The sequence below is a fragment of the Mustela nigripes genome, chromosome 2 (genome assembly GCF_022355385.1).
Source record: "Mustela nigripes isolate SB6536 chromosome 2, MUSNIG.SB6536, whole genome shotgun sequence".
In the NCBI taxonomy this organism is placed as follows: Eukaryota; Metazoa; Chordata; class Mammalia; order Carnivora; family Mustelidae; genus Mustela; species Mustela nigripes.
Genome location: NC_081558.1, coordinates 62,678,290 through 62,701,770, shown reverse-complemented (window position 1 = coordinate 62,701,770; position 23,481 = coordinate 62,678,290). Strand labels below are relative to the sequence as shown.

At 48.4% G+C, this 23,481-nt stretch overlaps 1 protein-coding gene across 4 annotated transcripts in view; it reads left to right on the top strand.

The window, feature by feature from the left end:
• Positions 1 to 23,481, top strand: part of ITGA9 (integrin subunit alpha 9) — a 326,717-nt gene that overhangs the window by 223,782 nt on the left and 79,454 nt on the right. For all 4 annotated transcript variants that reach the window (XM_059390569.1, XM_059390567.1, XM_059390568.1 and 1 more), the window contains one exon: positions 22,426 to 22,512. In XM_059390569.1, coding sequence (XP_059246552.1) covers positions 22,426 to 22,512 — 87 coding nt within the window. The remainder of the gene's footprint in view (positions 1 to 22,425; positions 22,513 to 23,481) is intronic.

Sequence of the window (23,481 nt, the reverse complement as noted above, 5' to 3'; positions counted from 1 at the left end):
TTAAGCCTTATGAAACTGATACTGTTGTAACTCAAAGATAGCCAAATATTGGCAATGTCAACTGGTTCAACCCAATAGATGTTCTCATTTAGCTTTGAACGCAAGCTAAATCACTTGAACTTCTTCATAAATCTCAGACTCTCTTAAATACTTTCAATACCTTAAAAAGAAACAAACTCCTGATTCACTAGTCGGGGGCTAACACTGAAAACCAATTGCATAATTGCTATCATCAGAAATCTCAATTTATTATCTCTAGTCTTATTTCTAATTTTGACTTTGGTTCTGATTCCTTCTTGGAGCCGCACTCGTACAGACATTCCCAGAAGAGTTGGGGCCACCTGCTCAAGCCTGAAGCATGGACTGGCATTGCTGGTGGGAGATTCGGATCCAGGGACACAAAGATGCTACTCTGGTCCATTATCCAGTTGTCCAGCGTAGCCAACAGTGTGGATGTTCTACCTGGTGCCCTCTGGTCCCTTCCTGCCATCTTTGTCCCTCCACCCACACCCACCCCCCACCTTGGTTTTCTTTTGACACCCAGGCACAGTGACTCTCATATTGAGGACTACCTTTACCTGCCATCATGAAGAGCCACGAGTGTCCCAACCTGGACTGCCCTTGGCCATTGTGGTACAGATGTTACAAATGCCCAGGACCCCCAGATCAGGACAGCTGTGAGGTGACTCACTCCAGAGCTCCCCTGCAGCATAAGGAGAGGCCACCCTCTGAGGGACTTGGCCTGAGCTCACATCCTTGCCTGATTTCTCCCCCACGCCCCAGACCCCTTTTCCAGCTTCCTGTACTTTTTTACCGGTACGCTGAGAGCACATTTTTTAATGCATCTTTTGATCAAGAATACTGATCTTGGGGTCTACTTCTGAGTATCCAGACCTACAGCAGACAGGCCCCCTTTTCTATAAATAAGCTTTGTTCATCACAGCAGAAACTTCCCAAACTACTGATTTGACCAATCAGCTATGTTCTGTTTTGTTTCTCTGTGACCACAAACTTTTGCCTCAAATGACCCTGTTTGGAGTATCTTATCTTTGTAACACAACCTAATATAAATCTACTTTGTAAGTATTATCTCTGAGTGATTACTTGTTCTGAGTCAGGCCCCATCCAATTCAGTGAAATCTAAAGTTTTTGATTAACTTGGGTCCCTGAAATTACAACTTTTTTGTTAATTACTCTGCTTAAACTATTGGCCTCTGAAACGATTCATGCTGCTTCTCTTTCTTGACCTTTTAATAAGATCAAGTGTATTTTTAAAAGCTCCAGCCTCTCCTTGGTCATTACTATGTCTCTGGACTCAGTTGGCTAATAGTTGATTTAGTATTGTTTCGGTATTCATAAACAAGAATTGTCTGAAGTTTTCTTTCTTGTGTGGTCTCTGTCAGATTGGTGTCGGGCTTTTGCCAGTGTTCCCGAAAATAATCAAGAAGTTTACATTCTTTCTTGGTACTCTGGGAATGCACATGGCACAGTCTCGGCCGCCATACCTGTGCTCAGGACTTCACTTGCATTAATGTATTTAAGCCTCACACCCACCTGGAGAGGCATGTCCAGTTATGAGCTGAGTTTTCCTGGTGAGAAAAGGGAGGCTTAGCAAGGTTAAGGAAGAGCTGCCGTCGGCGAGGGGCTGAGTGGGAATTCAGGCACAGACTGGCCACTCCAGGGAGCTCAAGTGCATCTCCTTTGTATAAAGAGGCTTGCTTATATGTCCAGCACAGTGTAATGGCTGCTCCCCTGGCTCTGGGGCCGTTCCCCTTGGGAAGGCCAGGTGCTTCGTGAATGAGGTCTTTCTCCTGACATCATCAGCGGTTTTTTGTGCAGGAGGTAACGGGCAAGGAAGCATTGATGAATTTGCCGAGACAGCTGCACGTGGTCTGAACAAGGCTCTCTTCTGTACCCAAGGCTCTTGGCACCCGGGCCCAGCTCCCAACCAGTCGCTCCCGGAGTTAGCTTTGCTGTGGTGCCTGCGTGTCTCCACGCTGGATCCTGGAAGACGGGCAGGAGCCTCACCCTCGGGTTTTCCTCCCTGAAATTAATTTGTCCCCAAGTGAACTCAACATGAAAGGAAGATCACACATGAAAGCTTTGCCCTGAAGTGGGATTGGAAAGGTGGAAACAGCACCATCCTCCCTGTTTTGACATTTACCTGTTGAGCATTTGACAGCTGTGTGAGGAAATGCTGGTGGCTTTGTGCTCCCGGCACAGCGAGTCTGACAAACCAGGACGTTACTGAATGATTGATCATATCCTGTAACAAGCGGAATACTGTGACACGCTCTAATTTCCTGATGTACCGCGTACAATGGGGCAATGCTGGGTTGTGGAGACAGCTGTGATTTTCATGAGATTAAAGCCTCTAGTTTTGTTTTGTTTCACTCTGAATAAGCCAAAGGCTGGTTTTCTCAGCTCAGTGAGTACCATAGAGCCCTCCTTTTCTTCCTTGAGAACGAGGCTTCGGTGGTAATGATTAACCCCTATCCTAAAGGTCTGTAGGGATTAATTCTCCTGCAAGAACAGAGCTCACAAATGGGAAAGTGGGACAGCTCGCTGAGTCATGAGTGGGACCACAGTGGCATCCATTCGCTCAGCAAATATAAGTCATGTGTTTAACACAGATCGGGGGTAGGAGATGCATGAGCAAAACAGACATAAGCCATGCCCTCAGTCTGCGTACGGTCCATTCAGCGTGCAGTGGGTCAAGACCACGGTGAGTGGATTGCACGGGGGGGGGGGGGGGGGGGGGGGGTTGTCTTGAGGCGCCGGGGGGAGGTTTCCCGGAAGAGCAGAGATGCCTTGACTAGAGAAAACAAAGCCTTTGTGGGAAAGGTCAGTGTGGTGAAGATGCGTGAGCAAGTGAGCTGGGGAGAGACCAAGGGGAGGGGAGAGGCTGGCGGGGCCTGATGGCATGGGCCACGTGCAGACCCATGGCCAGATGTCCCCAACCAGGCCACACGGAGGGCACTTCTGTATGCGTTTCAGCTTCTGCTTTTCCTTATTGTTGGAGCCTCCGAATAGGTTTATAAAGTACCATAAAAATGTTTATGCACTTATTTATTACAAAGCTTGAGTCCAACACTCATGCCTGAGAGAGGAAGAAAGGGCCTACTGTTATTTTTCCTTCCTTTAGAATATTAGCCCTAAAAAGCTGTCCTCAGTGAAAATAACAGCTTTTAACTGAGACCAAAGTTGTCATCATGAAAGAACCATTTACACATTGGGTTGCTGCTGATGGTCATCAGTCCGAGCCTTGTCCTGGGAGGAGGGAAACCCAGGCTCTGAAGGACTTGAAACATTACATTTCACAGGTAGACAAGCCCCCGGGAAAGGAAATGTCACACACAAAAAAATGTGACAGAATGTCACAAAGCCACATGCATATTGATTTTTTGATTCTTGTTTCGGAAATCCAAAGGCAGGTTCAGAATAGCTCCTTCTTTCTTCAGCCGCTTGGAGAATGGAGCTCGGTGCAAGAGATCGCTGAGGCTCCCGGCTCCGGTTTCCAGGCTCAGGGTTATGAGGTGTGTTCCCTGAAATGCCCTACCTGTGCTCTGTGTCGGCTTCTGGCCAGCTCCAGTTTGCAATATTAGTTTTGGCTTTGGGAAAGAAGGTCTCTTTGTCTTGGCTGGAAGTACATGGCAACCATTTTCTTTTGCTTGTGGCTCACGATTTAACTGGGCAACGAGGGGAAAGAGTATGCATATTGGGCATCTGGGCTTTTTCTTCAAAGCCACAATCAACCCAGCTCTCGAGAATATGGTTTGCTCTTTGGAAAGGAAGGAATGTGTTCTAGTGGGGCCAGACCTCCTGGGGACTTTCTGGATGGAAGGAGCAGAAAATGAAAAGGTTGACTGACGGTCCAGGAGTTTCCATGCGGTGGGCTGGACGTTGGGGGTAAAATGGAAATGAAGGATGGAAGGGAGATCAGAGGAAGTTTGATTTCACAGAACAGGAACCCAGTCAGGTGAATTTCTTACATCCTTGCTCCCTCCCTGCTGCATGCGTACTGGCTCGCTCCTGGAAGGCCACCAGTCCCTGCGTCTTTTGCCTGTGAGCCCTTTAAGCTGTCGGGAGGACTCTTCCCCATGAGCTCCCTCTGGAAATCTTCCCCTTGGCCTCGGTTGGACTACTGGGCTCTTTGATTCGACCTTTAACCGAAATGATGTTTTTCAGACCATTCCTTTCTCTACCACCTACTAACCCCAGGCAAATGGTGTCTGCTATTCACCAAGCCTGAAATGAGGTGGTAGGTGCAGGTAGTCTGTTGGAGTGGGATTCCCAGGGAGCAGGAAGGAGGGAAGAAAAGCCCACCTGAGTGCGTGTTTTTGGGTCACTGCTCGCGGTACTTGCAGCTTTGAGAGGTGTAAAGAAAGTCACTCAGAAACCTCTGCTAGAGGGCGCCTGGGTGGCTCAGTGGGTTAAGCCGCTGCCTTCAGCTCAGGTCAGGATCTCAGGGTCCTGGGATCGAGTCCCGCATCGGGCTCTCTGCTCAGCAGGGAGCCTGCTTCCCTCTCTCTCTCTGCCTGCCTCTCCGACTACTTGTGATTTCTCTCTGTCAAATAAATAAAATAAAAAATCTTTAAAAAAAAAAAAAAAAGAAAGAAACCTCTGCTAGAGGACACGAGACTGGGCATTCATTCCCTCGCTCCCACTCCCTGTCAGTTGAAAGCTGCCTCCAAAGGAGTAGAGTGTCCTGCCTCGGCAAGAGTGCTGGTGAACGTGAGTGCCCATGGAACTGTCTGCTGGGCCAGAGCTGAGACCAGAGCTCGGCCAGGAGCAAAGGACACGTGGGTCTGAGGTGTGCACTAAACTCGTTTCTAACCCCAATCTCAACCCAGGCTCCCAGAACATGGGCTCAGCCTCTCACTGCCTTCTTCCTTTTGAGCAGACACGTTGGTCAGCTCTCCTCCTCGGTTTCTGGAGATTTTCCATGAGCCCATGTGGAAAATAGTCTGAATTCTAAGTAGAGATGAGCAGGTAGGACTTTGTGTTTGGGAAGGAGATGGGTGGGGTCTGTATTGAGACCTTAGCTCTTCCTGATCACTGTGCTTGACATGGAATATAAATTCAGAACCCATGTAAGTGGGAAAATGTCTGAAAAGTTTGGACATTTAACCCATACCATGCAAGAAACTTTATTTTGAGCTAAACAAATGAAACCCAGACTTTGGGAAAGGTGAATAAGGAATTGATTGCTTTAGCTACAGGCTCCTTCTGTTTACAAAAAGATTAATACTGAAAATTTTTAAACATCTTGACAGAGGTCAGTGCAATTCAAATAAAAAGGCAAATAAATGCGCTTCAACAATTTACAGTAAATTATCTAGTTAAGGAACCATCGTACCCGTGAGTTATCTTCTGTTTAAGTGGGAACTCGGGGAGTGTCTGCCCGTTCAGCAGGTGAGGCAAACCACGTCTTTGAAAGTTTATGAAACCCTCCTTTGTTTTTTCTATATTTGTGGTCTTGTCCTGTTTCTTGCTATTTGCGTTACCATCCAGTACTTTGAAGGTCTGGTAACAGCAAATAATATTGATGGCCGTTTTTGTCACCCATCCTGAGTCGGTGTTTTCCTCCATGTTCAGAGGCTCATTTCTCAGCCTGCAGGGATACAAGGACAGTGAAAAGAGGTGATGTCCAGGTTTCTTGTGCACATCCAGCATCTCTGGGACCCCGTTTCCCTTTGCTCCAGTTAACGGGCTCAGTAACGGGCTCTCGCCACCCAGAGCCCTAGTAGAAGATGTTCTACTAGTAGTTCTGCAGTTGTTTCCTTATGTTCCTTCTCTGTTTTCATTTGTGGACATCCTTTCTACCTCTCCGTGGGGGCAAACCAAAAAAGAAGAACTGGCTGTCACTTCTGAGCAAGAGGAAGGGGGACAGGCCAGGGCTTCCCTTGGCTGGGAGCACGGGCCGGTAAGGGGCTGGGTGGGTGGGTGGGTGACTCCGTCCTCATGGCCACCCCTTCCTGAGTGCTTCCTGTTAGCCAGGTAGATAGTGGCAATTCCCAGGGACCCTCATCTACTCTTCACAGCATCTCTATACCTGTCACTGTAACAGATCACTCCCAGATGTAGTGGCCCAATACAGCAACCATCTAATGTCACTCACGACCCTGGCCATGGTCCGTCTGCTCCAGGCCAGGCTCCTGACCTCCTGCAGCATCTGTGGTGAGCCAGGAGGCTCCTGGACCCCCCTTATGTCCAGGGCAGTGGGAACAACTTCTCTGTAGTCCTGTCCTCCAGCAGACCAGCCCAGGCTCACTCACAGGGGCTCCAGAGAGCCAGTGGAAGCTCCAGAGACAGGGAGAGCTTCACTTCTGCTACATTCTGCTGGTCAGAGCATGTGGTGTGTTCTGCCCGGACTCAAGGTGGAGAAAAGAAGTCCTCCCCATGTTGGGGCTAGCCACAGGGAGGCAGGACATGAGGAGGGGTGAAGGGAGGCATCATGGTCTTCACTCCTCACCCTTAACTCAAGAATCCTACAGGGAGAGAGAGGAGCACATCTTTGGGAGGCTTTGGGAAGTTCAGAGCGGAGCTGGAGAATCCAGTGTTTCTAAAAATACTCTCTGGGTGAAATGGACACCAGGCAGGGAAGGGATCCCATCGGACTCTTCCTTGTCATAGAGAAAACTGAGGAGAGGTTGTATGGATAGATCTGGCTTGAGTTTCACAAAGACTCCGCAGAGCCCTGCAAAGGAGAGGGACACACCCAGTGTGTGATGGGGATGCCGTTGGGCACAGTCACAGCTGTCATCTCAGGGAGCACCCCCGCTAACCCTGCAGAGATGGGATAATCATATCCATGTCATGGAGTGGAAGACTGAGCTCTGGAAGATGGTGGTTTGCTCTAAGTCACAAAGCTAGCAAGTGGCCACGCTGGGACTGGAACCCGCATCTGCCTGATGACAGACTTGTCCATTGCCACCCTTCTTCACAGTGAAGGACAGGACCTGACCCTTGACATCACAGAACTGACAGGAAGTAAACACAGTGTCCCCACACCCCACCACATGTCCAGTCCAAAATACAGAACGATGAAAGATAGGGTTTGAGGATGAGCTCCCCAGTGTGGTTCTGGTGGGGGGGGGGGGGTGAAAGAGCTTCACTTGGACACCAAACAGAGTCATTCTGGCCTCAGAGTGTCTTCCAAGAGGGACTCTGAAGCCTGAACATGAGAGCTGGATTCTTTAGTTCTGGGGTGACAATATAGTCTATCAAACTGGGACACTTTGAGGATTTACTGGGAGCATTATCAGTAATTAGCCCCAGGAAAACAGGCATAAGCTGGGACTGTCCCAGGTAAATGGGATGCATAGTCTACCCTATTAATGGCCAAAATACAAGGAAGGGTTGGTGACTCTGCAGGATCCCTGGAGTGAACACGAGGGGAAAAGACTCTGGCCTTGGAGCCAGATGAGGTGGGCCTTAGTGTGCCCCCCGCCCACTGTCTGACTCTTGGTCTCTGCACAGTAGCCCTGCAGCAAATTACTTCAAAACCTAGGAGCTTCAAACAGCAAACAGTTACGATCCTTCACAGTGGGTCAGGAATTCAGGTTGCTTCTGTGAGAGCACAGTCCAGATGTTGGCTGGGGTAGTTACCTAAGACTTGACTGGGGCTGAGGATCCACTTCTAGGGTAGCTTCTGACATGTCTGGCAGATTGGTGGTAGCTGTTGGCGGGAGGCCTCAGGTCTTCCACACAAGAGCCCGCCAGCAGGTTGTCTGAGTGGATAGTCAGTGCAGTCACACTGCTGCTTCTCTCTACCTACAAAATGGCGGCTGAATTTCCTTAGAGGGAACTGGGCAGCTCACCTGCTCATGACCATCTCTCAGATGTCACACAGAATCACTTCTGCTACATTCTGTAACTTGGAAGGGAGTCCACAAGTCTGGACCACATTCAGGGGCAGGGGACTGAGGCCCCACCTTTTGAAGGGAGAAGGGTCAAATAATTTATGGACATATTTGAAAACTACTGTTCCTGTTCAGGATGCATGTTCCAGACTTAATAATGTAGGTACTGTCTGTAAGGTACCTGCAACAGTACCCAGCATTCATTAAAAACAAAGACTCTTTTGGCTAACCAGAGTCCAGCAGAAGCCTTTCCAAATGATGATGGACAGGGACACATTCAAGATCCAGTAACTCTGGGCATGCCTGCAAGGCATGAATGAACCAGAGTCATTTTTAAAAGTAGGTCTGAGGAAATTAGGTCAGCTCTGACGCTTCTTCAGATGTAGATCATTTGTCTGTGGGACCAGAGAGCCAGAGGACTCCATCTCAGTGTGGAATTTAACTCATGTTCCCCTAAACCACTCTGATGAGCACCCCAACCCCCATTTGGTGTGTGGGGCCATCATGGCCGAGTGTCCTCCTTTTAGGGGAAAGTAGGCCCCAGAACTATGGCACCCAGGCCTACCCTGGGGGCCCACCCTCTGCTAGGCCCTTTCAAGGGCTTTTATCTAATTTGCTTTCCAGAACACTGGAAGATACGTGTTTTTACCTATTTTAACCTTTTTCATGCCAATCAATAGAAAACTCAACCCAAAATGGCTTGGGCAAGAAAACAATTTGTTTTGCAAACCAAAAAAACTGAAAAAAAAACTTAAGGTTGGCTTTAGCCACAGCTTGTTGTCAGAAAGTTGTCACAGTGTCTCTCCATTTGTCAGCTTCTCTTTCTCATTTTGGCTCATTCCTTAGTCTGTCCCCTCGGGGGTGGCAAAATGGCTGCCAATCTGTGGTGATTAAGCTGTCTCGTGTCATATAAGTCCAAGCAAAAGTTTCACCGAGTCTCCTTGGTCTATTTGCCTTAAACCTGGGTCACGTGCCCCACCACTTACGGGAATGGGGGGTGGAGTGCCACCCACAGCTCCTGGGCTGAATGCAGAGAAGAGATGGCTCCCCAGAGGGAACTGTGACGGGTCCTCACAGAGCTGGAGGACAACATTGTTATCCTCATTTACCAGTGCAGAAATCGGGCTCAGCGCAGGCAAGGAACTCAGCCATAGTCTCACAGCTAGCAGTAGTTAAGTGTTGCTACTTCTCCTGCTCATGTTGATGAAGGAAGATATTCTCTCTCTACCTCAGCCTTCGACTGCAAAGTGCTCTGTGGCCATCTTAAGTGGCCACTAAAACTCTAGGACATGACCAATGGTTCTAGAAGGCACTGGGTTCAAATGCCATTGGTGGATTGTGGCATTAGAGGATACCTGCTGAGGGGAGGAACCAGAATTCCCAGTCAGGAAAACCCCTCTCAGAAACCCTTGGAAGAACTAGGAGCTTTTGTTGTCTCAAGGCCCGTGTGATTTTTCCTTTTACTTTCTAGTGCTAGTTGTAAGATTTAAACACAGAATTCTTCTCTTACATGTCACTTCTCAAGAGTTAAAAATTCATCTGCTAAGGAGATGCAGAGTTGGTGCTCACAACAGAGGGGCCTCCCTCCCTCACATCCCCTCATCGGTCTAGAAGGTTCCATTTGAAGGGACTGCCTTTCGTCTCCAAACACAGAGGAGGGCAGTGGACTGAGCCACAGATGGGAAGAGGGAGGGGGGCCTCCAGAAGACAAGAAGCAAGCTCTCTCCCCAAATAAGCAGAAAGCCTGAGCTGTGAAACCCAGATTGTTAGCACTGGGGAGGGGCTCAGGGGTGCTTCCCTTGTGAGGTCATTGGAACAGGGCAGGAAACCTGAATCTGCTGCCAAAGAAAACTCTCTGTGCTCTTTGTGAAAAGCCTGCTGAGCTCTCTTCACGAGGGGGCTGCTGCTTGAGACTCACGAATGGGCCCACTGGCTGCCAGCAAGGGGTCTCCTGGCCTTCTCTGAAGGCCTGGGCCACTACTTGCAGTCACACTGCTGCTTCTCTCTGCTCTAAGGGCAGGCCATGGATCTTCCAGGCCAAGAAGACACCATCTGACCCTTGTGTTTCTGGTTGGGAAACACCACATAGGCCGGAGTTTGTTTCATGACCTGAAATGCTGCGTGTAAAATATTTCCTTCCCCAGCAGAAGCAGCCTATGGGGTCACAGGCCCCTCTCTGCATCCTGCTCAGGGCTGGTTATGTCTGAGACAGGATGTCTGAGTCCGTCGCAAGGACACAGCTCGGGGTAGAGGAACCGTAGGCATCATGTGAATCCCTCTTTAGCCGCCGAATAACCACACGCATTGTGGCAAGTTGTCCAACCTCCCAGAGCCTCATTTTCCTCACCTGGAAAGTAGGGATGATGAGACCCACCTCACAGTGTCGGGCTTAAATAAGATGGCGCTTCAAGGGCCCGAAATGAGAAAACACTCAGTAAATGTTTTTTCCTTCCTCCCCTTCTGTTCTCTTCAGCATTTCCTCACCATAGCACCATTACCTTAATCTTCTATTCTGGGGGGTGGAGTCAGAGTCAATGAGGAGGAAGGCGACTTGGGGCATCCCAGGGACAATGGAAGGCTGTGAAGGACTCCCTTATACCAGCAGCGCCACAGGGGCCCCACGACTTCAGAACATCCCTGGAAGGGGCCACCTCAGGCATCCACTGGCTCCCTCTCCCGAGGCTGTCCTCCACTGGGTGTCCTGGCGATGGCCAGGGTTTCTGAAAATCCACCTGGTGCTCCTTCAAGCATGGTCTCCTGACCTAGTGTCCACACCACCTGGGAGCTGGTGAGGAAAGCACACTCACAGGTCGTCCCCAGACCTGCTGAATCAGAAGTACTGGGGGTGAGTGACAGCAGTGCGCATCTGATGGTGACAGAGTTTGAGAACCTCTGTGCCCTAGGCAGGTTATTGCAGAGCAAAGAGAGGAAGACCACATGCCCTGCGCCCTGAAGGGCCCTCTGCAGACCCGTGTCCATAAGGCGGTACAGGCCTTGGGGTTAGGCTGCCACACTGGAGTTCTAGTGCTCCATGCACCTGCCATGTGACTTTGGACACATTCCTTCACCCTCCCTGGGCCTCTGGATCTTCACTTGCGAAGCACAGAATCTCATACCTCAGAGGGCTGTTGGGGAAGCATGAATGTGTCCATTGCCATTACGTGCTTAGCACAGAATCTGCCATGTGACCAGAGTTCAGTACACGTTAATTCCGTCTCTTATTTTTCGGGCAGCCCAGCCAGATGGAGGGTCTTATTTCTGGGAGTGGCCTTCAACAGCCTAGGATTTGTCAGCCAATGTAGGCGGCAGTGTAGAGGAAATACTTGGAAAGTCCCTCGAGAGAGCCAAGGAGCAGCCCCTACCCCATGATGGCAGCCACCACAGGGACTCACTAAACCTTTGCAGCAAGGCTGTGGGGTAGGAATGACGATGTTTTTACAGAGGCACTTGCCACTGGATAAGTGTTTGAACTATGACATGAACCCAAGTCAGTTTGGAAAAAACCCATTGTGCAATCACAAGTTGATAAGTTTCCAGGTTTGCAGGTCCTTCCCCTGGGAAGCTCTATAAAGAGGAGAGTGGCTTTAACCTGCTGTTCAGGGTACCTGCCTGGAGGCTGGTGCAGATGGGGCAGGAGGCCTCCTTCCCAAACAGGACAAAGAGAAAATGCTTAAGAACAGTAATTAAATGAGTTCATGTTTATGAGCACTTAAGTGGATTCAAATCGATAGGTGAGTCATGTAAGTCTGCCCCTTCTTAGCTTGCACCCTTCGTGTTTGGTGGGTGGAATTCTTTGTTTTAAAAGAGCCTGGTTTTCTTAGAACTGGCCTTCCCAGTAAAGCAGCCCTGCTCTGCATCATGCATTAAAGAGAATGAGAGGTTTTCTAAGACCTGGGAGGCCATTTGCTCAAAACCTGAAGTGCTCCCACTGGTGCCAGCTTGGCATCCCCCTAGCTGGGGCACAGAGAGAGGAGGGAAGCGGGATGTGTCTGTGATGGTCTCAGAGTTCCCTAGAATGAAATCCAGAGATAAGGCATCATGTAAAAGTAATTTACTAGGAAGTGTTCCCAGGAAGTGGAAAAGGAGGCAAAACAAAGGTACATCATCGTTCTCAGGGGGCAAGGACAATTAGTTGGGTAACTTTGACACAAAGTATAGGTCACATCTCAGAGCTCCCCAGTCAGGGACAAGGGCTCTTGGGTAAGAGTTCCTCCAGGCGGGTGTGAATTCCCAAGCATTGCCATCTCTCCACATTCACAAAGAGGTACTGGCAGCTGGAAATCAGTGTGCATGGCCGCATGGGAAAAGAGGCACAGGGGTGTGGAGGGAGCACATCCTCCTTCCGTGCTCTGCTGTGAGCAGGGTGGGGTATGGTCAGCCCAGCCATCGGAAGTGGCACTAAAAACCAGTGTGGAAAGCAAGACAAATGAAAACGTTGTCAGGAGGAGATAGGAGATTGAGCAAAATCACCCATGAGGGAGACACCCAGCAAATGACAGAAAGAAACACACAGAGTTCTGATCAGTCCATTCCCTCTGCAACACCAGGGGATGGGAAGTCCTAGGGAAGCCAGTCCATTCACCTGCACCCTGCAGCTCAGCCTTTTTTTTTTATACCCCCCAAGAACTAGGAAAAATCAGAAGATCTTTCACAAAATCTAACAGGACTGAATTCTAAACCTAGCAATGAAAAAAATAATAATTAAAAAAAAAATAAAACCTAGCAATGAAAAAAACAAAATAGCCCTTCTTCTTTGTGTAGCATGAGTCAGTTTGCATAAGTGGCCAATGAACTGAAAAACGTTAAAACAAAGTAGAGAAAACCTACTACAATCCAAGGAAATGCAGTGCATCTCCCTTGAAACTACAAAAAGGACACATAGCTCAGCGTTTAGTTAAGAGTCGTGGGTCCTTCTCAGTTCAGTGGTATAAAGAGGACTTGCTCTTGTTCTGAGTAATATTGAGTCTCAAGGTTCTCGGCATCAGGCTTTACCTTGGTACGTGTGTGGTCTGAGGGTCCTGACATACAGCCTGAGCTCCCCTCTTTGTCCTTCCATGGACACTTCTACAGCTGGAGCCCGCCGCTGGTATACACCAACCACCAAGGCAGTCCCTCTGTGCCTGGCACGGAGCAGGCAAGTTTGCTCCAGACCTCCACAGCATGAGATTGACCCAACAGGTAAATTAATAGAAGAGCACAGGTCCTGCAGGGATCTGTTCTCTACCTTTTAGTCTGCTAGATGCAGTTCTGAATAAGAGGGCCCTCAGCTAGATCTTCCCAGGTTACAAATAGTATTTTTTGTTTGTCATTTCATAGTATCTTTTTTGTTTTTAAGATTTTCTTTATTTATTTGACAGATAGAACTAGTAGGCAGAGCAGCAGACACAGGGAGAGGGAAAGGCAGGCTCTCTGCTGAGCAGGGAGCCTGACTCGGGGCTTGATCCCAAGGTATGGGATCACGACCTGAGCTGAAGGCAGCTGCTGAGCCGCCCAGGTGCCCCTCGTAATAGCTTTTGACCTGGATGTTCTCAGCTTCTCTTCTACACAGAGCTCCATGTCAGCCCTCGGAGCACACCCCGCCCAGGCAGTCATCAACCCAGGGTCTGCGGGGGGGTCTTTCCTCTAGCAGCTGGGTTCTTCCCCCCGCCCCCACAGGCTGGGACCACCGCCTGGGAGACAACAGGGACTGCTTATAAAAGCAGTGAGGTACATTGAGGCTGCCCGAGGGGGAAGGATTAAATGAGAGAGTGAATGGAAAGACATAACAGAAAACATGCGTATCTCATACGTAAGAATTACTCTATAGGAGCTGTTTCCCATTTGAGGCAAAATAAAAAACACTTGTTCAATGAATAGATGGGCTTCCTCAGGAGCAGCAGGAGGTAGGCTCCCGGTGGGGAGCCGGCCACCATCTCTCCAGTTCTTCTCTCTTTGTCATGGCCCTGAGGGCATGGGGGCAGGGCACCAGTCTGTGAGGCTCCCATCCAGGACAGGGGAGGGCATAATGACGGGTGTCCTGTCCTCACGGGAGTTGGAACCCAGGGAAGGCACTTTTTTTTCCTTCAGGCTAGCTCTCAATCTCTTCACCTCCAAAAGGGCAGTGGCTGTCCTCGCCCTTGGGGGTCAGTGTTTCAGAAGCTGACATGGAACACTTGCTCCAGATGATTCAAAATCCAGATCTTCTGACCCTGCTTCTGCTCCTAAGAATCCCACTCTGGAGAGCAGGGCCTGCAGTTGGCATCTGTAACAAGGATCGGGACGCAGTCTAACCTTGGAGGGCCCTTAACTTGAGTGCATGTTGGAACCACTGAAGGAGCTTTCAGTAAATGCTTGCCCAGCTGTGTGCTATGTGATTCAGTGGGTCTAGGGCAGGGCTTCCATCTGGGTCTTTTGTAGAAAGCGTTGCACACAGAAATCGTCTTTCTAGCGCCATCATAAGTATCAGGGAGAAGTGCCCGCTCTGGTGGTCCCCAGCCACCAGAGCCGGGAGCAGGACTTGGGAAGAGCAGCCTGGGCTAGAGTTCAGCCCCTCTCCCCCTCAGCCAAGTCTCTTGTGCAGGAAACAGCCCACAGCCCACACAGTTGTGCATGGGGTCTCTGGCCCCACCTGGCTCCAGTGCACACTCCAGTTAGAAATCAGTGATTGGTGTTGGTTGGTAATGACCTCTGAAGGGCTTTAAGTAAATGCAAACTAAGGAGTGTGTTAAGATTCACCTGAAGTAGCTTGTAGAACAGACTAGGGACCTGTGGAGAGCATCCTCTAAGGGGGCGTTCTGTGCCAACCTGGGTGGGAGGAGGTTAGACCTGGAGTGTTGTGGCAGCAAGGAAAGAAAAAGGAGGGAGGGAGGGAGGGATCTTCTAAAAGATGCCGCCTAGGGGCTCCTGGGTGTCTCAGTGGGTTAACCCTCTGCCTTCGGCTCAGGTCATGGTCCCAGGGTCCTGGGATCGAGCCCCAAGTCAAGCTCTCTGCTCAGCAGGGAGCCTGCTTCCTTCTCTCTCTCTGCCCACTTGTGATCTCCTGTCTGTCAAATAAATAAATCTTTAAAAAAAAGAAGAAGAAGAAGAAGATGCCTATTCTTTAAAGAGAGTCCTGAATGTGTCCAAAGGTAGCTAAGCTGATGTACCAACCCGAGGGAAGAAATGAGGGGGCGGCAGCCCCCAGAGACAGGCCTCCATGAGGCCCCTGCATGCTACCTGGAGACATGGTCCTCAGGGAGAGGTCCTCTCTGAGGCCCTGTCTCTTTGTCCATGGCCAAGGCAAGTTCATCAGTTGCTGCCTTTGCCCCAGGTCAACAGTTCCCCACCCCAACTGCTTGTGGAGAGGGGAGAGGTCAGGGGTCTACTGTCCATGTCATTTTATATCCCCTCCACCCACCTTGGAAACCACCAGTTCCTCTGCAGGCGAGGCTTCCTGTGTCTCTCTGCCCAGGGCTTTCTTGGCTACAGGTGTGCCCTGCAGTCAAACAATGAGGGACTGGAAGCCCAAGACTGTCAGTATTTCTGGAACAACTCAACCAAGGACAGGGGGATATGGAAAGATAGCGGCCCTAACTTTCTGACCCACTGGTGGCACACCTACCCATTTCTTCATGGAGCACCCTGTGGTCACCTCCTTGTCCCAGAGTCTGCTTTCAGGGGAACCTAGATAAGGGACATGTGAAGGGGCAGATCCCCAACTCCAGAAAAGTGTGTCCTCACACACAGTAGTCCTCAAATAGCACTGGCCATGTCCCTCTTTTCCCAGGGGGCCAAGAGCATAAGGAAGGCAGTCTCCATGGGCTGATATCTTGTTTCCCAAGCGGGTGGGCTGTGTCATAGAGAAGTGCTTCTGAAACAGTCATGAGCACAGAGGCGACCTGGGCGTCTTGTTCAAATACAGACTCTAATTCAGCAGGTCTAGGATGGGACCTGAGAATCTGCATTTCTAGCTTTCTCCCAAGTGAGGCTGGTGCTGTAGGTCAGAGGACCACCCTCTGAATAGCCAGGCCCTTAGCAACAAAACCCTTTGAAAATCAGTTTTGAGTGGGCAGGAGTGCAAGTGAGTTTGTAGGCAAGAGACAAGTCTTCACTGTGAGTACATTTCTCATCGAGGTTCCTGGCCAGGATTTTAATAAGTACCCCTCAAACACTTGACTCCTACAAAACCTTTTCATCCAAACCACTCATTGTTTTTATGCCATGATGTTAAATTCTTTCCTGTCCTTTCAGGAGAGCTCTCCGCCTTGTTGATTTTCCAGTCAGCCTGTAGGGAAAAGGAAAAGAGCACTAGAAAATCAAAATAATTTGATTTGTGAGATAGAATTTTATATTTATATTTATATTTATATTTATCTAAGAATAGAAACCATGTTCAAAAAGATCTAAGTATAAGACGTTGCCTCTATTTAACAGGAGGACTGACTTCCTAGGTGAAAATCAAAGAACTTCTTCTTCAGCCTTAGAAGGTACTTAGAAGGGAAGGTCTCTTCACTTTGGGCTTTCCAGTGAGAGCTGGTTGATTTCTTTTTAGTGGTTTTTGTTTATATGCTCAAGTTCGGATCCCTGTGGTCCCGAAGGGAGCAATCACCAGCACTGGGGGAGGTGATTTTATTTGTCTGCCCTTTGGGAAAATTTAGAGATTAGTTCTAAACAGGGTTGATGTAATGCACAAAGAAAGGAATGTTACAGGAATGAGTTTATTCAGCTCATTTCTAATTCATACTGGCTTTTAAAATGTAATCTTTTTACTCCATTTATAGCTTTCAGAGCACTTTTTTCTAAGGGCCACAAGGACGGTTGGGGAGAAGACTAGCCCAGCTCCCCTTTGCTCGGAGAGCTGTTCTTTCTGTGACAGTTGTCCTCCGCATGCCCACCCGTAATTGGTTCAGAGCAACTTAAAGGGTGCTCACCAAATTCTGATACTCTGCATCACAGGGGAATTTCACTCTAACAGTTCTGTGGCTCATGTGTCTCAAACATTTGTCCTGACTGTAGTTCCTGGTTGCTTCACCTTTTTTAGCATGGAAAGAATAAATGCAGCATATCCTGGGCCTTGGCTTCCAAATGGGGTTTTGATAAAATTTAAGAAAGGAACTTGCTTGTAGCACCTTCTTTGCTTGATGCCTCCAAATCCCTGGTGTGTGTAGGTGATCATCTCTGGTTCCCTTGGACTGCTCAGATGCCAGCTCCTATCTGACAGGAGGTCTGTCACCACTGACCCAGCCTTGCCAGGCCATCAGCTATATGGGCATCTGTATTAAAGTCCCCATATGTTCCAGGTTCCTTAAAGGCTACTCTTGGTTCATTGAGCAATGTTCCCCACCTTTCCCCCCCATGGCTTAGTTTCCATGGATTCTTTGGCAGGGAGAGGGAAAAGGGGATCCTGTCTGCTCCCTGTTTGGTATCCCACCCCAAGCCCCATTGCCAGCTAAGAACCCTTGGGCAGTTGACACAGTTACTTTGTGTTCTAGTTTCCTCCTTGGAAAATGGCATCAAAAGGGAAGCTACCACCCAGACAACTACCTGGCACGTAGTGAGCCATTACCGAATAGGGACCGTCTGTGTATTCCATCCTTATAGCCACTAGCACTAGCTGAAGTCCTAGAAGGCAGGTGTTATGACATCATTTGACAGGTAAGGAAATGGAACCTTAAGGAAAGGACAGTTAACTGGTCTGATGACACATAGCCATTGCAGACCTGAGCCAGTATTTAAAGCTGGGACACTAATTCGTGCACTTTGTATGCTGTAAGCCCTTGTGGTTTTCTTCTCGAGCAGGAATTTCATGTACCCTGTCCCAAAGGATTCCCCTCCAGGAATAGGACTGTTTTTTCCGGTGAGGCTCAAGCTGACTGATGGTTGAGTGGGGCCAATAAAGTCTTTCCTGGGAATGAAATCTCTTTCTGTTAACTCACTGGGCCAACTTATTGGGGACCCCTGCTCACCCAGTTGATTAGAGAATTGGGATAAAGTGCTTCCAGAATTTCCCTGAATTCTGTATTCACCATGTTAACATGGAGGCTTCTCTTACCAGCTCCTAAGGGCCATACCTCTAGTGCTAGATGAAGGAAGCGGGTCTTAGATGAACATGACATTGCTAGACATGGGGACATGCATGTCCCCTTCAGTTTCACAAACCCATGGGGAAACTAGAAAACAAGAAGTCAAATTTTAAACTTTCCCTGGCGCTGAGCCCTTGCCAGACTTTGCAGATTTGGTGCTCCCAAAGAGCACCGTGTTGGTGGTCAAATGAAGCACACTCCAGAATGAAAGCAAAAGCTGTGGGATTGGGAGGAAGGAGTCCAAAGGCCAAGGGGGCTCCCTAACTTCATTATCTGAGTCTTCTTGCCAACCACTGCACGTTAAGAACAGGGCTAGGGCTTGGCTCCCCTGGCCACACTCCCGGGCCTGGGAGAGCTGAGGTATGTCTGGAAAAGAGGGGGACTTTGCCAAGGCAAGCATCTCCCGTGCCAGGCAGACCAGCAAATAGCTTCTTCTCCCAGTCCCTTCATCCGAATCCTCGACCAGCCAAGGCCCATTCATTTAATAAGTGCAAACTCAGGAGCTACTAAGTGCCAGGCTCAGTGCCAGGCACTGAGGATACAGAGGTGAACTTGCCTAAATCAGGCATGCTTTTCATCACATGTTCTAGAAAACGTTCATTGATGTTTTCCTGATCCCAAGAGTAATGTGTGTCGGGTAAAAAAATTAATTTCATTTAAATTGAATCACTCAGTCTCCGGGGAGAAGTCCTGATAGCATTTTATGGTATTGGAGTGCCTTGTTAGCTAAGGAAAAGCGGGACCGGGAAAAAGGCCAGTTCTGTGAATCTTCTTAGAGTATGATCCAAATTTTCATAGTAAAAAGAAAAAAATTTTTTTTAAGATTTGATTGGGACTTTACTTGAACAATGAAACTAAAAATTATGGAAATAAGGTTACATTATCCTACATTTAACAGCTCTTGTAACATTGGAATTACAATGTCAAGGACACCTTAGACCCAAGGAAAAAGCTTATTTGCTTTATTGGCATCTTTATTATTTTTTTAAAATATTTTATTTCTTTATTTGTCAGAGAGAGAGAGAACACAAGCAGGCAGAGCTACAGGCAGAGGGAGCAGGGAGCCCAACACTGGGCTCAATCCCAGGGCCCTGGGATCCTGACCAGAGCCAAAAACAGATAACAACCAACTAACCCATTCAGGCACCCACAAGAGGTCATTTTTATAATGGCATACTTTTCCAAGGGCTTCTCTTGATCTTTTTTATTTAAATCCTTATCTTCGGGAGCATCTTAAAGTGTTATCATCCAGGGGTGTTTATCAGTTAACTGATCTAACTCAGCCAGATCCAGATTTATCAGTTGCATTCTGTGGCTTGAGCAGTTTTCCATCATCACTTTCATTGATTTCATGAAAGTCTGCTGCTTTTGCAGCAAGGACTCAATTTCCCTCTGTAGTAGATTTGTACCATATTGGAATTGGGTAATCAGATGTCTGCACTGTCTGGTGATCAGGGACAATTGTTGCTCCCTAATCCGTATTCCCAGTCAGCTGAGAGTTCAGTCAGCATGTCTGGCAACAATGATAAAGTTGTGTTCTCCAACCTAAAGTCAGGGTAAACAACGAGTGGTACATGGAAAAGGCAGAGCCAAGGAGATGCCTGATGTCAGGAACCTCTCCCACATACTTCCAGCTGGGCAGCACATGTCTGGCAGAAGTAATAAGCAACCCCCAATAGATCACGATTTTGAAGCCTCCCTGGGTCTCTCTGTGCCTACAAAGTTGCCTGCCTGGCTCCTGCCAAGGGTGTAAATGTCTCCATAACAAGCCTGGTTTTTAGTTATGCCTTGGACCTGATGTGAAACCCGAACAAAGAGGATGTTGATGCTGCTTGGGGTAAATTGCTCCCCCGATGTGCATGGTTACCCAGACTTCATAAACTACAGTTAGATGAGCTTTCTCTCGTTTAGTAGAAATTTTAAAATTTTTACCGGCATATGCATGTTTCCGTTTCATTGTCTTTCCTCACCTGGTAGCAAATGCCCCATCCTTCCCAGTGGCTCCCAGGGCCTGGAGCCTCAGCTATAAAGAGCATTGTGTGAGGTCAGGTTCACCAGAAGCAGAACCTGAGATGGGGATTTCTGTGCAAGCAGTTTATTAGAGAAATGATCTGGAAAAAAGGGGGAGTGAAGGGAGCAGAAGGGGGCAGAGGAAGGAACCCAACAATTGTCCTGTCAGCTGGAGGCTGCTTTAGCCTCATCCCACGGGGGCTCTGGAACCTAATCCGCACAGCAGAGCCCGTCTCACCTGGAGGCAAAGGGATGCAATCCGAGGCTGCAGAATGCTTGTAAGAGAGGGTGTTGTAAACCCCCCTCCCCCAGGCAAAGAGGCTTCCTTTCAGCTGGGGGCTGTTGAACCCATATGGTAAAGGGGTCGTAGGACAAGCACAGAACCATCCACTCATAGTGTTTGCTCCCCTCACAGCTGTAGTAGGAAAGCAGAGTATAGAAATAAATAACCCCAGGAGGTCCATGTTGGTGCTGACAGGCGGCAGAAGGGTGATGCATGAGCTCCTTTCTATAGCACCACCAGGAGCTCGTGAGTCATGATCGTCAACCCAGCACTCTCCAACCTAGAGAGGTCTCTGGTTTTTGCTCTCTCTGCCTTCCCCTACCAAGGTCCAACCAGAATTCTGCAATCTCTAGTAGACTGAGTAGGGTGGCAGAGAGACTCAGAATAAAGCAATAAATCCTGGCTTACATGTTATTTTCTAGCATTTTTGGAATTAACCAAAAGAATGGACTTCAGCAGTTCTGGAATAATCAACTGAAGTCTGAAGCCAAAGCCAAGTACACTGAGGTCCTCTCAGGTTCCAGAGCAAAGTTTTGAAGTCGCAGTCATTCCTTCACACCCACACAAAACCTTAAAAAAGTCTTCAAGGCAATAAATCTTTTCTTCACAAACAGGTAGACCTTTGACTTGAATGGAAAACCTGTCTTCTGGTTTGCAAGGGATTTCCAGTGAGGCATGGAACTTCACAAAGAAAGTTTAGAACTGAGTTGAGGACTCATGTAACTTGGGCTCGGTGCCTCTGATGCCCGCAGGCTGATTAACTAGGATTTAAAGGAGCTTCTCCTTGGGCCGTTGTAGATACTGCTTCTGCGAGGAGGAACAGGAAGAAGGAGATGGGAATAAATCCCGCACAAATGAATCATGAGGATCAATCTGTGGGACATGCAGGTCCTGAGACAGCATTTGAGAACTTACCCTCTGGTTTCCTTATTGAAATTGCAGAAGCATGTCCTCTAGGTTCCAAGAGCAGCCCCTCCCACTTCCATGTAAATGTGTCTATCTGCTGGGAGGTCTCTTCTTTCTAAGTTGTGAGCTCTTCAAGGACAGGAACTAACATCCTTCAGACCTGTGTCCTCTCACTGATGATGGTAGGTGATATGCTGACCCGGTCACCCCGTAGAAGCTCAGGGTCCATTCTGAATCCTGTACTGCTTCCACTATGTGTGTGAACTTGGCATCCATGAGGATTTGGGGCCAAGGTGCATGAAGTAAGCCTTGGAAGGAAGACTGAGGAAGAGTATTCCTGCTAGTGGAAACAACTTAAAAGAGGTACAGAAATGAAGCCAGGTAAAGGGTGTTTGTAGACTGGAAACAGAATAGAAAAAGAAGAGAATGTAGATGCTCTTTCTCTCTAGAAAATTAGGGTCATGGAATGGGGAGGGAGACAGGCTTTAGAGTCCACCAGGAATGACCTTGGGGGAGGCACACAACCTTATCAAACTTTGGCATCCTGGCTTCTAGATTCAGCAAGTGCTAGGTCTGTGGCATCTCCTCCAAAATCCACAACATACTGTCTCCCCTTGGAAATCTTGATTTGGCTTCAATAACTTGGAACCTGTGGCTTAAGAAGAGCCTTCTGGCCTCCTTTGACCTTGGTTGTAGACCATATGTTTAAGTAGGAAGACAGCAGTTCCCCATGACCCCCATCCTGGTTTCTTGTGCCACTGTGTATAGAGTCCAGCCTTGGTGGGCTGTGCCAGGAGATCTCTCCTTGCCCCTGTACATGGGCAAGGCATACCAGCTCAGCCCTTACCACCCCAGGCTGCAGAAAAAATCCCTGTATTTCCTTGGTGTGATTTTCTTAGAGTTTATCTTTCCTAAACTAGCAAGATCTTGAAAGGCAGGATTAGAATGTGGACTTAGGAGAAAGTGTCCAGGAAGATGGCGTGGTTGTCTTTAACCCAAAATTTTGGAGGCATCCGGCTCACATGCAGCCTGGTGCAGTTCACCAGGAGAGCAGCAGGGTTCAGAGCCGAAACATTAGTTAAGAATGTTCTGGATGCCTGCCTTTGCACCGAGCCCATGGGAAGGGTGGGCTACCAGAGAAGGACTGAGGACTTGTCCTGGTCGCAGGCCTCCCTCCCACCCAAGCCAGCAGCGATATTGCCTGGGAACCTCCCCAAAGAAGGACCACATCTGCTCAAGTCTCAGTTTGCCTCATGGAGGCCACTTACCCGCATTGGTCTCCACACCGCCAGCCCATCCATTGGTGCTTTTTCTCTTTCAGGAGGAAATGGGCATTTCCTGTGAGCTGCTTGAATCAGACTTCCTCAAATGCAGCGTGGGATTTCCTTTCATGAGGTCAAAATCAAAGGTAAGGGGAAGAGACAAGGCTCTTATTTCGTAACAGGGTCCCAGCCCTTCCCACCAGCCACCTGCCCTGTCAGCTGTACCCCAGCCCCCAGGCTTCCTCTGTTCCCCCCCATCCCCACACCCACCCCTGCCTTTGCCATGGCACTGCCCAGCTCCTATAGGGGTGGGGCTGGGGTTTTGATCTTCTACTCCACAGGGGCCCTCCCCACATGCTCTTCCTCTCTGATCTACATGACATATCCCAAATGTGAGAGACACACCATGGCCTTGGTACTTCAGCAAGCACCATCTGGTTGGCCTTCCTAAAAATCTTTCTCTGGGACATTTCATCCCACTGTGAGTGTGACAATATAGGAGAAATGTGGTCTGGGCTAGTGACCTACAGTTCTGACTGTCACTCCCCTGGACACTCACAATTTTCTGAAGAGACCTCTTAAAATTCTTAAAACATAAATAATGGTATTACACTTCTTTTTCTTTTTCTCAAGTAAAAGAAGTTAGACTCACTTTGGTATTTATATGGAGCCAAATTTTCTAAGCTCAAATAATAATATGGTCCAGCATACTCAAACATTCATGGAACATTCTGGTATGTGCCAGTATTATAAGGATATGCAAAGATACATAGAAGATGTGATTGTTGGAAGCAAAATGAGAATCTAAAAGATCAGGTCAGCCTTTGAAATGAAAGCTATTTTTCTTGCTATTATTTGAAGGAAATTTTATATTCCTTTGTCTAACTTTTTCCTCCCTAAAAAAAAAAATAAGAAAGTTTAATCCTCCTCTCCTGCCTATGTCACAGAATCAACTTGTTTTAATCTCCAAGGCATTTTGGTCCCAGTACCTTGTGGCTGTTTTGTAAGCCAGTTGTGAGAATGTTCAAGGGAGAAAGAAGATTTGCTGATTTCCTAGCAAATCACTCAAACCCCTCAGCTCCATTGAAGACTCCTGCTCCAAATGACAATGGCTC